Here is a 15,758-nt window from a genome sequence, read left to right as displayed (position 1 = left end):
AATGTCAATTGGACACACTTTAAAAAATCCTGTTATGATAATAAAACTTGAATCCCATGCTGGTTCTAATGGATTTCTTGCGCTGTTATGGATTGTTGGGTGGTTTATAAGTAAAAATTAATTTTGATTGTGGCAGAGCAAAAATGAAAGGACTATACACTAAACCCTTTTGTGTTCATTTGTGTAGTGTTTCTTGTTCTTGTTTTCTTGTTAAAAGAGAGACAGTTCCTCTTCAAAAAGCGTTTTTGTGTGTATGTATCACATTGGGCCTTATGGAACATAAAATCCTTTTTTGGGGCCATGTGGAAGCCATTTCCTTTGCCATGTAATGGGACTGGATTAGTTGCCCAGTTATGATATGCTATAGTTTTACTCTTTATAATCAGTGCCTCAGTTAATGCTATCCATTCAGGAATTAACTGAAGCTTGTATTTGGTGTATTTCTCACAGTATGAGAGGAGAGTACTTTGATCACAAGTATGTATTGCTGTCTGTAAAACTGGAACTAAAGCTGCTATTTTAATGCCTTGGTATAAGACAGTCTTGAATTATTATTATTATTATTATAAAGTGTCATCCCAATTATTATTCAGGAATTTCTAATGCCATAAGCAACATTAAAACCTTTTTAATAGCTCTTTTGACTGTACATCTCCTAAGACTGTTTCTGCTTTCCATGTTCTCGATTCATCCTCGTGCTGTTATTAGGTAGCACAAGTGGGGTTTTGTCCTCTGGGGAAGCCCATCTATGTATAACATGATTAATGCAGTTTAACAGAGGTGTTAGCAGGAAGTAGCTCTGCATGGAGTTGCTTGTGCTAGCTCAGCATTTTTGTTCTGTTTTAATTATTGTTAGGCTGTTAGGCTTTACTTCCAACTTTTTGCATAACAAAATCAGAATTCTAGTTCACATGCTTCTTTCTGTAAGGAATGTGTGGTGATTTCTATGAATAACCACAAAAGCTTTTATTCATACCACGCCTATTCTGCTTTATGACCCAGATAGATAAAATTATGCCACCTGTTCTAGCCAGTGAGGTAACTTTATTAAGGCCTGTTAAGCTAACAGGGAGTATGGACTCTGAACTAATTTAAAACTGGGAGTGAAAGCCAAGGAAAAATGAAGACAATATTTAATTTAAAACTCAGTTTGAAACAGTGATGGCTAATGGTTAGGGCTGCAGCCAGAATTTTAAATCAATGTTTTGAATTTCTTTATTCCATCTTCACAAAACAGTCAGGACTTTAAAGGAAAGCTGGAAATGTCAGTGTGTTAACGCTGGATGAGAAGTTTTCTCTGGCCTGTATCATTTTCCTTTTCAGTCTCAATATGTAGTTAGTATGATAAAGTACATTTACAAAGGAAAAGATCAGACCAATCAGTTGTGCTAGAAATAAAGATGAGTCCATACTTGTACTGTGTATGTCCTAGGTATGAACTGTCTAAAATCAAACATATGATGGAAACAAAACCACAACCTGTTTCAGTTAGACCTCTGAAATCTAAATTATTTCAAATCTAAGATCGTATTTATTGAATATTAATAGTATATTGGTTCCCTTGATTTAGAAACTACTAAAATATTACAGAGTCAATAAATCAAGAAATTCTAATAAGAAGAATCTAGTAATAAGACTAATGAAGTAGGTAGTAAAAGGAGGTAAAAGGAATATTGGGGACTATATTGGGGAATACCTACCTTGAATGGAGGAAGAACTGGAGAGAGAAATATAGATATTCTTAGATTTAAAAAGTTGCCTGGATTATGAGAATTTAGAAGAAATCTGTGATATAAACTGGAAATTTAATTGAGGCTTCTGACATTGTCTCTGGGGGTGTCTGAGCAAGCAGGAAGAACGGAGTCTCATACATAGGAATTGTTTCATGGATGTCTGTCAGTCAGAATGCTGTTAAAAAATTCATCACACATCACCATCTGGGATACTTTGACGAATTTAAAATATTTTAATGCTAACTCTGAAACAAAATAATACTACCGGTAACTTTAAAAAATCAAGAGTAAGAGTAATTTATTAATTCCTGGTATTAAGCAATTAATCAATTAATCCCAGGATACAGCTGTTGTTTTGTTATTGTTTTGTTTTACAGCTTTTAATATGACTGTTCCTTTTCTTTTGAGGGGTAGGAGGTAAGGAGGGAGAAAAAACAAAAAAGGAGGGCATTTCTTTTCCTTTCCTTAGCTTTTATTTGGGCACTGTCAGCAAGAGTGTTGTACTCATCTAAATAATTAATTTTGCATAATGTGTTTCTCTGGTTTTAAATTGAACCTAAGAATCTCACAATTTATTACTCACACCACATAACAACCTGCAATCATTAAGCTTATGCAGTTGTCCTTATATTGCTATATTATTTTATATTGTTACATTGCTTTATATTGCCTTTTTATTTTCTGAACCAAATGTCTCATCAATTGACTTGGTTTCTGAGGTGCGCAGGAGAATGTGGAAGTTAAAAAGCTTTTCTGGTACAAAAAGTAAAAAAGCATAGGGAAATAAGTACTGAGTTTTGTCTCTTGACAGTCTTGGCATACCAATTCACTGATCCATATATTTGGTGTTGAATTTTATTTTGTGATTTGTATTTTCAGTTAATGTTTTCCTTAACTGACTTTCTGTTAAACTGTATAAACTGTATTTCTTACATTCCACAGGAATCATACTGCTTGTTTTCTTTTTTTTATATACAGTTTCAGGTCTGAGAGGAAAATCATCTCTGATAACTTCACATAGAAGCTTTCACAGCTGCAGCTGTTTCCACTTGAACTTTCCAATTTGCTTCTTTATCTTGATTTATTTTTCTAAGTGAAATTTTCAATAGCTTTGTTTTATCTTACTCTTACATTTCTTCTGTTACTTATCTTTTTATAATGTCTGATTGCTTGTCTTTCTTGGATCCTTTTTTTATTTTCTCACTTTTTTTTTTTTTTCCACACCTTTAGCCCCACAACAGGATTTCTGTTTCCTTACGTGAAAGAAAAAATATCTGTATTCCATGGTAGCTTTATTTTGTGCCTATTTCTATTTATTTTGCAAAAGGGATTTTATGTAAAATAATTTATTAAATGAAATAAAGTCAGTTATAGCTTAGCAGGTTTTGGCTTAGCACTTCTCAGTCATAGCTTAATCAAAACAATTCCTGTGTTTTGATTGTTAGAAGTGGTCTTTACCAAAAGACTGTGTAAGAGTGAAAAAGGTACAAGAAATTGCACCTTTGACACTGCACACCCATGAGCTGTTGCTGTTGGCTTAAAGAGATGAGGTTCTTCCCTGGTTCTTCATGAAACTGATACAACTTCAGGCTGATAAAGATTAGCTTTCAGAACCAATATATCTTTGCACATAAATTTAACAATTATTTGGGAATTCAATATCTCATGCAGTTATCTCACAGATAAAAAAGAACGTCTGTATGCTATCACAATGAAAAAGTAGTTCAGCTTTCCATTTCTAAAAGAAGTGACAATGTAGAGCTACAATGTCTAAACATTTGTAGTTATTGAAATTGCTATTAAACTACTTTAAGAACATTTTTTTTCCAGGTTTTATGCTCATATACATAACTGCAACATAAATACAACAAAGGGTCAAGATAACAATGTGTAATACAGTTTTTAAATGCTCTCCAAAACAGTTTGGACACTAGTTCTGTCATACTAGCATGTGCAGAAGGCATTGTTCCTTAGAAAACACTGATGATTATATATAGTCTCTGTATCACATAGCCTGAGAAAGACTTTGTGCTTCATCTTCTCATGCAAAGTCCCAGAGCTTGGGAAAAGAGAGCGGAGATCAACTATAGATGGGCTACACGAGCCATTTCCCTTCATCTACCTACAAATTTCTTGCTTTTTTTTTTTTCTTTTTTTTTTCTTCTCTCCTGACAGTTGCCAGAGTTCCACGGAGATATTGTATGTATTCTGTTGACCATCAACCTCTGCTTCATAAGGATAAAACAAAAAACAATATCCTAATTTTTCATTCTGATACTAGCCCATTATTCTGTCTTTGGCCTCCAGGTCAATACAGTGTTATTTCTGCAGTGCTGAAGAATGTAACATTGGCAATAGACTAAGCACAGAAGTGCAGAAAGGAGGAAATATTTTCATGTCTGATTATTTATCCCTAAGTAATGATATTGAAATTGGTCAGATTTTGATAACATTGGAATTTTCTGATTTGGTGGAAGTCTAGAGGGCGGAGTATAGAACTGGAATTCAGAAAGCAAATGAGAAATGTAATTTATTGCAAGTTCTATAACTAATTGTAGCTCCATCACAATTGGACTGAAAAGGGTTCCTGAGAGATTTAAAATAAAAGGTGTGCAGCTGCGTCGAATGTGCATCTGCAAAAATGAATCATTCATATGAATTCAAATATGTGGTCAATTTGGTTATGGGAGATGAGAGACACTGAGATTCAGGACAAGTCTCCGCTGTTAACGATGCCTCTCTTGTGGTGGTGCATTTTGCATTGCTGTGCTTATACTGGTTTCCTGGGAGTTCATTATAGAGGCTTGCTGCCACGCTAAGCAGTAACTACTCTGCTGTAATGATTTCCAGCATTACTGGTAGGACTTTCCCGCCTCATCTTATTTAATTATTTATTTTAATTTTAACTTACTCTGACAGTCTCTTGAGATACACAACTCATTTTCATGAGGGCTCCCAGGAGACAGCAATAACACAAGTCTACTCTGCAGCTGCCTGCATCATTATAACAAAACCCATAAAGCAGGACACTTCATTTGAAGCTGCAGGTGAGAGCACTGAGCAGTCAACATCTCAGTATATTAGCGTAAGGCAACAATTAAAGGCATTTCAGAAAGTTCAGTCCTACTTCAGTTGCTCACAGTTCAGGTTTGTCTGTTCTTTGCTTTCCCATCTCTTTGTTTACCATTGTAGGTCTTTCCATCTGTACTCACTCCCTGTAGACTTTTGTTGTCTTCATGGAAGAGATTTTTCTTCTATTATTTTTTTATGGGGGCCAGGATTTAAAAAAAATGAATGTTTCCAGTAGACCTTTTGAAAACGTGTGCTGAGTAAGTAAGAATGAGGACCTTTATACTGAGCATTAATTTGGATTTGGTTTTAAAATAGATTATAAGAGCAAAAACACTTCAAAGTTCTTCACTAAATATCCTTCCTTTTTTAATTGTCAAGCTCATCATGTGGAAACTATTCTCCAGACTTCACAGTATTGTTGAACCCTGGATTTCTAAGCATGATTATAACAGGAAATAGACTCCATTGTCATCTCTCTATCTCTGTCTTAAATTTATTTAGAAAATAAGCATAATAAAGAAAAATAAAATATGTTGGATTGTGTAACAGGTAATCTCTGAAATGAATTAAATTACATAGCGGTTGTGGCACAATGTAAATTCAATTTCTTCTACTTTATATTAATCCTAAGAAGAGCAGACACTTTTGAGATGAGGAAGCCCTTTGTATTTCTGTTATTTGTTGTAATTAATATATGAGCCAGGCTGTGTAAATAACATGGTTTACAGAATCCATCATGGTATTTTTGAATTTGCTCTGTGGATGACTTCTGAGAGAGGTGAGAAATGAAGTTCTGTATAGTAAATCTTGATTTGTGGATATCTAATGCTTTTGTTTATATTTACTCTTTTATAAGATATGAGTTTTCCAACACCACCATCCCCACAATTTTTATAAAGGAAAGTTCAGTAGTAATGATTTCAAATAAATTTTAAATGTGCCATTCTTAGGAATCTCAATTCACCTTATATACAATTTTTTAACTTATTATGCACTACTTATAGTCTTATGAACTGCTCCTAGACAATTCCCAGGATGGAAACGTAGGGAAGAAAAATAATACTTGAATGGATAAAATTGCAGCCTTACCATTTTGTAAGGTACTGCTTATTTTTAATGCACCTCTGAAATATAACAATGACTTATCTATTTAAGTAACTTATCTGTAAATATAGGAATTTTTAGGAGGCAATTGTATGCCTCAAGGCAAAACTGTTTCTAGCGGTTTCAAAATGGTTTCTAGCAAGAATAAGGAAAGAACGCAGAAGAGCAAGGAAACCAAGGAAGAAGATATGGTTAGAAACAAATATGGCTCAGAATGTCTGGTTTCTCTCCCTGGTATGACTTCATAGAACATTTAGCTCTAAAAAATTCCTATTGCTTCACATTTGTACTTAAAGAAGGTAATAATGCATTGGGTTATATGAATCTGTTCAGAGATTGGATGTGAGACTTCTAAGAGATCAGTGGTTTTGTAGAGTTTGAGGGGAGATTGCTTTGATATAGAAATAGAAAGCAGGGTAAAACGTAATGCTAAAAAAAAAAATAAATCCATTCTTCAGTGGAAAATACCATACAGAGTTTCTTTTTAAATTTCTCCCTGGACACAGGAGACTGGTGGTATTCCTTTACTTCAGCATAACACACTGTCCTAAACCGGATAACAGCAGTAGAAAGTATGTCCTTAATGGGTATTTCTGATGTACAACACACTCTTGAAATACTCTTCTGTTATTCTGATGAGAAACTTTCATGATTCTTCGTGTTTCTGTTCATGAATTTACTGTGTTTCTGTTCACTAATTTGTAATGGCTTTATGGTACCTAAACAAAATCAATGTTAGAAGGCAATTCTATTTTTTTTTATATTTATTTGTATGTTTAGAGTCTCCTAATTGACCGATACTTGATATATTTATATATGTGATCAAAGCATTTGTTCAGGATAACTATTTCTCTGAGGTTAAAAAAATACTTTGTGCTACGTCAACTTCCATGTACATTTTCATATGTTACTGTTGTAGCATAAAAAGGTCATATTTTCCTTTTGAAGTTGAGAAAATATTGTCACTGGGAACGTAGATGTTTTTATAAATCTAAAAATCAGTATCTGAATTTTCTGTCTATATAGAATAACTTTGAGAAATTCTAGTATGATATTCGTTGGAGTTTAAGTAAAGAACAGGGGGGTGAAAATGCACATTTTGTCCCTGCTAGTATGCTCTCATACTGACTCAGAATCCTCAGAGCCCATTTTGGACACTTTTGAAAGACATCATAGCCTTGGTATTTTTCACCATGCTGGATCTCTGTGCAGTATAAGTAAGATCAAGAACTCATCTAAAATGAACTAGCAATTGATATATGTCTAATGACACTGTGGCAGTGATTTCATTTTATTGCCAAACCAGATCAATGATTTGCAGTTAAGAGCCAATAGAACCATCATGGATCATCCAATTTTTACTATTTTAATAAAAACAATCAGAAAACGTTTTTACAGAAAGGGATGAAAAGAAATTTTAGTTACAATGGGAGTCTTTGAGAGACTGGCTAGTACAGCTGTGAATATATTCTAAGGTCAAAAAGCTGAAAATTGCTGGTTTTAGTGATGAGTAAGTGGCTTTCTTTTCTTTCCCTATTAGATAGAAAATGGTCGGCTGTGGAGCTCTATTGTGAAGACCTCAGAAGAAATACCAATTTTTCCAGTCAGCTTTTCATAATGTAAATATAGTTTGAGCTTACCCCAATGGGCAGCTAAATCATGAACAAGCAGAAAAACCCATTTTGGACTGTATTTCTGAACGAGGCTTCACCTTCCATCTCGGGAACTTATTAAAGGATTACAGCTGAAAAAGACAAGAGAAAGAAAACTTTGACCAGGAACCTTATCCTACAATGAGAATTACAAGTACATCTTGTATCTGCCCAGTCCTGTTTTGTCTCTGTTTTGTGCAGAGGTGTTATGGAGCTGCTCACCATGGCTCCATCAAGGTGACTAGAAATCAAACCAAACACATAGAAGGTGAAACGGAAGTGCATCATCGTCCCAAGCGTGGATGGGTATGGAATCAGTTCTTTGTTTTAGAAGAACACATGGGACCAGATCCTCAGTATGTAGGAAAGGTAAGGTTATTGCCTTTTTGTTTTTATTTTTCCATTCCCTGAAATGCTGAAATGTGGCACAGATAGAGGAAAACCAAGTATCTCCTTATACGTCACCTTCTTTTTAAGGTTAACATCACTCAGATAGCTTTATATATGCACAGTGAGCTTGCCTGTTCCCTATGTATACATTCTCTGTTTACTATAAGCAGAAATATTAATAAAAGGAAACAGGATGAAGTTGTTGAAGTATGATAACAGCATTTCTTCTGAGTTCAACTGAACATGGAGTGAACGCAGCTGGTGCTCATATCAGATTCTGTAGAAACTCAAATACATAATGCTTAAGTATGTAAGCCCGAAAGGCTTTTCCAGGCTATTTTAGAGTAAGATTCAGTTCTACTTCAGGAAATATAATAAATACAGTCTACGTTCAACAATGTATTCATTCCACATAAAGGGCAGGGTGGAAAAGTGCTCTTCCAAAAGGAGATCTCTCTGTGCCTTTCCTATAATGAGAGGCAGGAGGTATATACTACTTGTTACAATTCATCAGGAGTCTGTAGGACCAACAAACCCTGCATTTATATGTTGAATTACATAGTGAGTAAGCGAGTGTCAGGTGTAAGATTCATCCTGATGCAGTTGTAGGCTGGCCAACTGAATTCTAGTTTATCATGTGTAATGTTATCTACATAATTTGTGTTTTAAATTTGCATTAAAGTAACAGAAAGTGTACGTATAGGTTTACTGCAAGTCATACAACAGATGAAGCTTTTCTCCCTCTGCATGCTGTCTTTCAGCATAAAATTTCTTATTATCATCAATGAAATTGGATAAAGAGGTTGAATAAGAGGGGTGAAGAAATATGATTAATAGGGATAAGGCATGGAAAAGGAATTTATTCATTTTGCCTTCAGTTTGCATGCAAGATGGGAATCTTGAAAATCATTTTTTAGAATATGCAAAATATCCAAGGAAACTAGTAGCTCCTGAAATCACAGATGCCTGGTAGCAAGGACTTTCAAATATGAACAATATCATTTGAACTAAAAATAGCAACTGGAGGATTTTTGTTTAAGATACTGTTAACATAAAGAAAAACAAACAAACAAACAAAAAAACACACAACTGTTTTGTTAGGCCAATCTTAGTAAAATACCAAGTACTTGGCGTGCTGAAAATTGATAGGATTTGTATAGAAAATTTAGGCTGGGGAGGGACCTTTATAAATAGAGATAATGGTTTGCACTGATAGACGAGCTTTTAAAAGAGGTGAGGTGATGAGGGCATATTACTCTAGACTTATATTAGACTGATTAATATTTTCATGTATTTTCATGTATGATTTTGGAATAAAATAAATATTCTATAAACCTGTTACTGATACAGAGCTATGTAGGAGAATCAAAACGTTATCTGGAAAGAGATAGATGCCATGAAGACTGTTAAATGGAGATACAGAGTAAACCTTGGGACCACGGTGTGATAAGGCTCATACGGAATAATATCATGAATCTTTGTTATGCACTATTGATTTGTCAGGTGTAACTGACAGAGGAAGAGTATAATTGATCTGGTCATCAGATCAATTATAGGCTTTGCTGTCATACCTTAAAAAAGGCAAATATGATTCTAAGCAGCTTTCAAAGTAAATCATGCTTATCTTTATGAAAGCAGTTGCAATCATGATTGCATTTAAGACTAGAGACCTGGATACAGTGTGCAAAAGGATGGCCTCTTCAAATTTATGTTCCCATGAGAATGTTACATATTTTCTTTCATCCTCAGACCTCTATATTAATGCTACATTTATGGAGATCAATGAATAGGTTTTCTTTTGATCCTTTGTGGTCAGAATGTGACTACGTGCTTTGTCAGAGGATACTTCTTCCTCTGTACTTACCAATATTCCCCCCTGTTTCCTGTAAAAATTCCCTGTGAGGTTCATCATTTTCTACTCTGAGCACTTCGCAACACTTGTAAGTTCATCTTTCCAGAAGCTTTGTAGGATTTAGAAGAGGACTCTGTTTTACATTTGGTAAATGATGTTGTGATGGTTCTGATTTAAAGCACAGTTCTATCATTTTGCTCATGCATTTATTTTTAATTCAGAAAAAAGGAGTGACTGGGTGAGACTGACATAATATTAACAATTAACAAAATTTCAGTAGTCGTCATTGTGCATGAGTTGCTTTTCATTTTGAAAAATCGGTGTTTTATTGATGTTACATTTAATTATACACACCTCACAAGGCCTCATTTGACCTGACTAATTTGTCAAGAGGTTTTCATGCAAATCCCCTCAGATTATGAAAGAAGGGGATGTGAGCATTGCCCTTTAATTCCAGGCTTCTGTTCAGCAGCAGCACCCTATCAATTCTGTCAATTATTAATTTTGTAGGCTACTCTGCTGCACTGGTGAGAGTTTTGCCATTTGATATCTGTCTTTTCACATTTTTCACACCCAATTTGGGAGTAACATCACAGAAAGCAGAGTCATTATGTACAATGCTGTTATAATGATTACAGTCATTGTCATGGAAATGCACACCGAGGACAAGAATAGGATAGGCCTGCAATGAAAATGGTAAGGTTTCTCATTCTTATCATGAAATGACTGTCAGGAGGATGGATTAATTTACTTCCATCATCTGTTACAGAGCAAGAGTTAGGACAACAAGTCATCATTATATTTTAATATCAAACATATCTCTGTTCTTCAGTCATTAACTTCTTCTGTTAAAAAATTCCATTTGGAGACTGGAAATCTGTGTAAAATTAATCTGTATTAGTAATTTGTAGGAACATGGCAAAGCACAGATCTTGGAAAAATGAGGTTGTGGTAAAAATAAGAAACAACCCTTTTGTAGTTAGAGTATTTTCTGGGGTACTGGGATTATTTAACTTGTTCTCTGTTGTTGAACTTGGAGTCAGTCTTCAGTGTTTCATGGTATGTTTCCCTGAAAAAAGAACTCCAGAAACAGGTTGGTATTGAAAAGAGTATTTTTATAGAACTTAAGACCGTAGTGACTTCTTTTTCAAAAATTATGAATTATCTGAGGAGGTGTTCTTGAAAACTTCCTGAATATCATTGTAGTGTGTAACTGTATTCAGACAAATACTCATCTGTGTGTGTGTGTGTGCGCACTGGAGAAACTGATGAAAGTTGATTAAGCAGGGTGAAACACCCTGGTCTCAAGCAAGCAGTTGAATCCTCAGAACTGAGTTTTCAGCCACAAGAGAAAATGTGTCTTTTGCATCTCCTAGAGGAAAACTATGCTAATGAAAACATAACTAAGTACTGAAAGAGGTAGGGCTAGTAAGTGCACCATGAGGTGATGTGCAGTCAGGTACTGCCCTTCTGTTCTCTGCAGCAGCTCAGGGAAATGAAGACTCTCCTGAGGAAACCTAGAATAGTTTGTACTGTAGTGCTGCAAGCTTCAACATTTCTCATTTGCCATGGCTGGTACAGGTTACATTTCCCTTCCATTTTCCTGCATGTTTCCAGGTTAGACAATACATATGTCAGGATTTGGAAAGCAAAAAGCAAAAAAAAACAAAAATAAAAATAAAAAATAAAAAAATTTAGGAGACAGGAGACATTCTTTTTCATTTTTAGTCTCGTTGTCTCCAGAATTGTAAGTCTAGTCCCTGTGATATTTCTTAAAAGTGAATTGCACTGGAAGCAGGTCATAACTACACATTCACTATGTTTTTTACTTTGGGGAGAGGAGTAAATGTGCAGTGGAAGAAGGAAGATCAATATTGGTTTGAGTCTGAGTGAGTCATGCTATTAGAGGGAATAGCAAAGGAATATAATGAACAAGATTGACTCGTGATTTCTCCATGGACCCTCTGGATCTCTGCAATATCAAATATATACCTCTTAATCCACTTCAAATGTCCCCTGTAGGGCAAGTAAGAATGGCTTTTCAGGTATTCAGTTGTGTATAGTTTTTCAATAATTGTTCTTCCCAGATTTGGTGGGCAGATGTAGTGACTTGTTACTCAGTTCTTAGATTTCTACCAGTAATACAAAAACACTTTCAGATTTGTGTTGATAGGGGATTTAAGGAATTAAGAAACAGCTGAAAATGAGCGTGAATATAGGAAAGGGAAGAGGAATATAACAGCTGTTAATAAGTCATGAAATCAATGTACTAAATGTTAGATAAGGAAAGAAATCTCGGGTACTGCATTTTCAAGTTAATGGCTTGTTAATTTGTTATTTTACTCTTGAAAACAGAAATACAGCATAACAAACTTGTAATTCAAAATTCCTTTTCAACATAATATGATGATGTGTCATTGCAAGAAATTACTTCTAAAACAGGAGATTGAATCTAATCTTCTCTGATCATATCAAGACAATTTCACATCTCAATTTTAATGACAGGAAGAGAAAAATATATACTTCAGAATAACTGCTAAAGATGAAACAAAAGTTGAACTTTATAATTAAAATGCCTTTACATAGTGTTAGAGGTTTACATAAAATAAAACATATGAGATGTTTCAGCACTTTAAACATTAGCAAACCATTCCAAAATTATTCTAATAAAAGTGTTTTTCTTTTAAGTTTAAGAAAATGAAAAGTAAATAGTAGATGGTATAGTCTAAAGATTTTTCACTTGTTTTGTTAGCCATCTTCATGCCTTTGTAAAATGAGAGGGATAAGCAGCATCTAGAATAACGTGCATCTCATTTTCTACTGTTTAAGTTGCTAGTTCCACTAATAAACGTAACAATGCAGATTTTTCTATTTTTGTTGTTGTTGTTTTTATGGACTTGGTAGCTTCTTAAAATTTTTACACTAGAATTTACCTATGTAATAAAGCAAGTATAATGAAAAGGAGTGGAGTTTAGGCTCAGCAAACTTTGAAATCACATATTTCATGTGTTTTGTATGAAAGAGATTTTATTCGTGCTATTTTTTTATTTTTCTAGGGGTCTTAGAAATGGGGAAGATCAGCATTGAATTAATATAGTTAATATCTGAGCAAAATTTTAATTTTTTAAAATTAAATTTAAGGCTAAGAGATGTCTCTGTCTTCTTCCAAAAGACCTCGCAACTCATCTGTGAAAGACTGAGATTATACATATCTGCACTGGAAAAGTAGAGTTATGTATTTTTGATAGTATTTTTAATTGACATATATATAATATATACCTACATATATATAGAGAGGGAGAGAGACCTACATATATATAGATATATATATATATATATATTCCCTGTTACAGTTTCTCCATTGTGTGTAGGTCACTAACCTCAGATTTAACAATACTTTGCATCCATTTTTATCTTTATGGCTTTCTGCTCTCTGATTAATCAGGTCCTTGTTCTTGTTGCAGTTACTATTGCTAAATAACATCTTGATTTGGTGCCATTTAAGTTGATGGGAAGCTGATACTAGTTATATAGGACAATGTCAATTTCTTTCTTCTCATCTCTGTCTCCCACTTGCTCAGGGAGCAGGCTTAACAAGAAACAGAGGATATGTCCCCTCTCCATTTTACTGCTATCATCTAATCTGAGGTCAGTATTACACAACATTATATGGTCCTATATCATGTTAGCCACCTCATTTTCTATTTTTTGTAAAAAGCTTATTCAAGCTTTGCTACCCCAAAGCTTTTTAAACAAAAATGGACATGTGCACTTTCTTGAATTCTGATGACAGGTGGCACCCTGTATTGCTTACATGCTGACAGTAACCCTACCTTTATTTACCAAGTATTATTTACTTTGTTTTTGAGAGGACATTACTCAAATTCTACCTGTCATAGAATGCTGTGGACATTTACTTTCGTTTTGTTAGTTTTACATTGGAATCTCCAAACATTCAAGGGTTATCTGGGGGAAAATCAGACTCAAGAGAAGAGAGTGCTTTCATCAGCCTGATCAATATGACTTTCTTCCAGGGAGTTCAGCCATATCCGTGGTTTCCTGAAGCATAGTGCTTGCATTGCAGTCCTGTGACAGAAAATGGCTATACACAGCCTGACAAGGGCATTTTGACTTGACAGACACACACACACACACACACACACAAAAAAAAAAAAAAAAAAAAAAGGCATGAACACACTGAAGTTCATTCTCAGACCAAAGACATGAGATAAAGTGTTTACTTTGTTTAACTTCATTTAAGTTGATGTGGAATTGCACCTAGAAGAAACTTGGTCTTTTATGTCAAAACAGGAACACCGGATCTAGTATGTCAAAGTTTTGACATACATATATGTCTTCATGCACACATAAAGGTCCAAAGGACCTTTACATATACATAAAGGTCCTCATGGACCACTCTTTAGATGACTAAATCCTGCATTAGTGTTTTTTTTTTTTTTTTTTTTTTTTTTTTAAAGTACTGTTTTTGAACAGTATTTCTATTTGCCTAAAACAGATGGCTAGAGTTATTTGATATGTAGAGTCAATCCACTTTTCTTCATAACTGTAGAGACTAAAGATTGCTGCAGTCTAAGAAAAGTTAGTTCGTAGTACAAATTCAATATCTAATGTTTTTTATGCTTTGTTTTCTATACAATTAGATTCTTTTGCCAAATTTCTGATGAGCTTTTGAATTCAATAAAATGGTGATAGTTTTTGAGTTGTAGATTGACACAATGGTATGTCAGTAGATTGACACAATGGTATGTCAGTAGAAGTTTTTTGATGAACTGAAATTCCATTCTGAAAGTGGAAATGTAGTTAGCTCAATCCATGTAGAGGTGTGACATTAACTTCCTTCTGAAAATTCTAAATGAATTAGCATTCACATTACTCCCAAGCAAGTCTTTTTGGATCTTTTTTGGATCTTTGTGGATCTTTGTGGATCTTTTTCTTCATTATTTATTTATATATATATATATTTACTTCATTAAAAGAATAGGTTTTCTGGGAAGCAAAAGTGAAAACTCAGGAAATAATTGAAGGTGTTTCATTCCAGGACAACTCTTCTTGGAGTATGAGTTAAGAGTGCGCTAGGGTTCTCATCACTTTCTAAAGGGGCAGATGCATTATTAGAGAATTGCCCAAGTTAGAGAGGAAAAGAGCAAGGGTAGAACAGGATATCGAGTTAGTGGTAAAAACCATTCAATAGTTTTTAGCTTATCAAGATTTATATTTGTTATTTTGTGTGATAGTTTAAATTATTTAACTTGTGAGTTGAAAATAAGTTGTTATGTTTTCTTGGATAAATTAAAGAATTTAGCAGTAGTTTTTTGCAGGGAAAACCAGACTTGTTCCTGGTTAAGCAGTTTAAATTTTTGGTTCATTTAATGGTATAGCTTTTAAAACTAGGGTAGAAGCTGGACATTACCGGGGTTGCCTGTTGTTTTTTAGGGTGGGTATTTCTATATATGTTAGAAAATTTCTTTTTCTACATTTTTGTAACTAAGACCTTTTTTTTTACTAAAAGGTCAGTGAAGACAATAAGAAAACCAATGTCACAGGCAAAATTAAAATCATCTAGTTTAGTGGTAGTGAGGAGTATGATGTTTAGATTTTAAATGTCTATAGTTTTATGTTAATTAAATCACTGGAAAGGATTGAGAGAATCTGAAAGGTTGGAATGGTCATTTTACACAGACCTGAAAAATCAGTATCTCCAGTAATACTGGTTTGTGATACAAAGTCTCAACTATGCTAATTTCTTTATTGACATTCTATAACAGTCGAAGCAGTTCCAGAGATTGCCATGTGCTTTCTTTAAATTTATGACAAAATAAATTTCTTTAAATTTATGACACTTGAAGTGTCATAAAACTAAGAAATACCTGCAATCTGGACAATCTTAATATTGTTGAACACACGAACTTTGTGCATGTCAAAAAATCATAGAAG

At 34.1% G+C, this 15,758-nt stretch overlaps 1 protein-coding gene across 15 annotated transcripts in view; it reads left to right on the top strand.

Annotated features, from left to right (window-relative positions):
* CDH18 (cadherin 18) overlaps positions 1 to 15,758 on the top strand; it is a 625,567-nt gene that overhangs the window by 402,796 nt on the left and 207,013 nt on the right. For all 15 annotated transcript variants that reach the window (XM_084508750.1, XM_084508740.1, XM_084508744.1 and 12 more), the window contains one exon: positions 7,450 to 7,930. In XM_084508750.1, coding sequence (XP_084364876.1) covers positions 7,703 to 7,930 — 228 coding nt within the window. In that variant the 5' untranslated portion in view covers positions 7,450 to 7,702. The remainder of the gene's footprint in view (positions 1 to 7,449; positions 7,931 to 15,758) is intronic.

The sequence above is a fragment of the Aythya ferina genome, assembly GCF_964211825.1.
Source record: "Aythya ferina genome assembly, chromosome: 2".
Lineage (NCBI taxonomy): Eukaryota > Metazoa > Chordata > Aves > Anseriformes > Anatidae > Aythya > Aythya ferina.
Note: the sequence above shows the minus strand (reverse complement) of the source record. Positions and strands in the feature narration are given on the sequence as shown.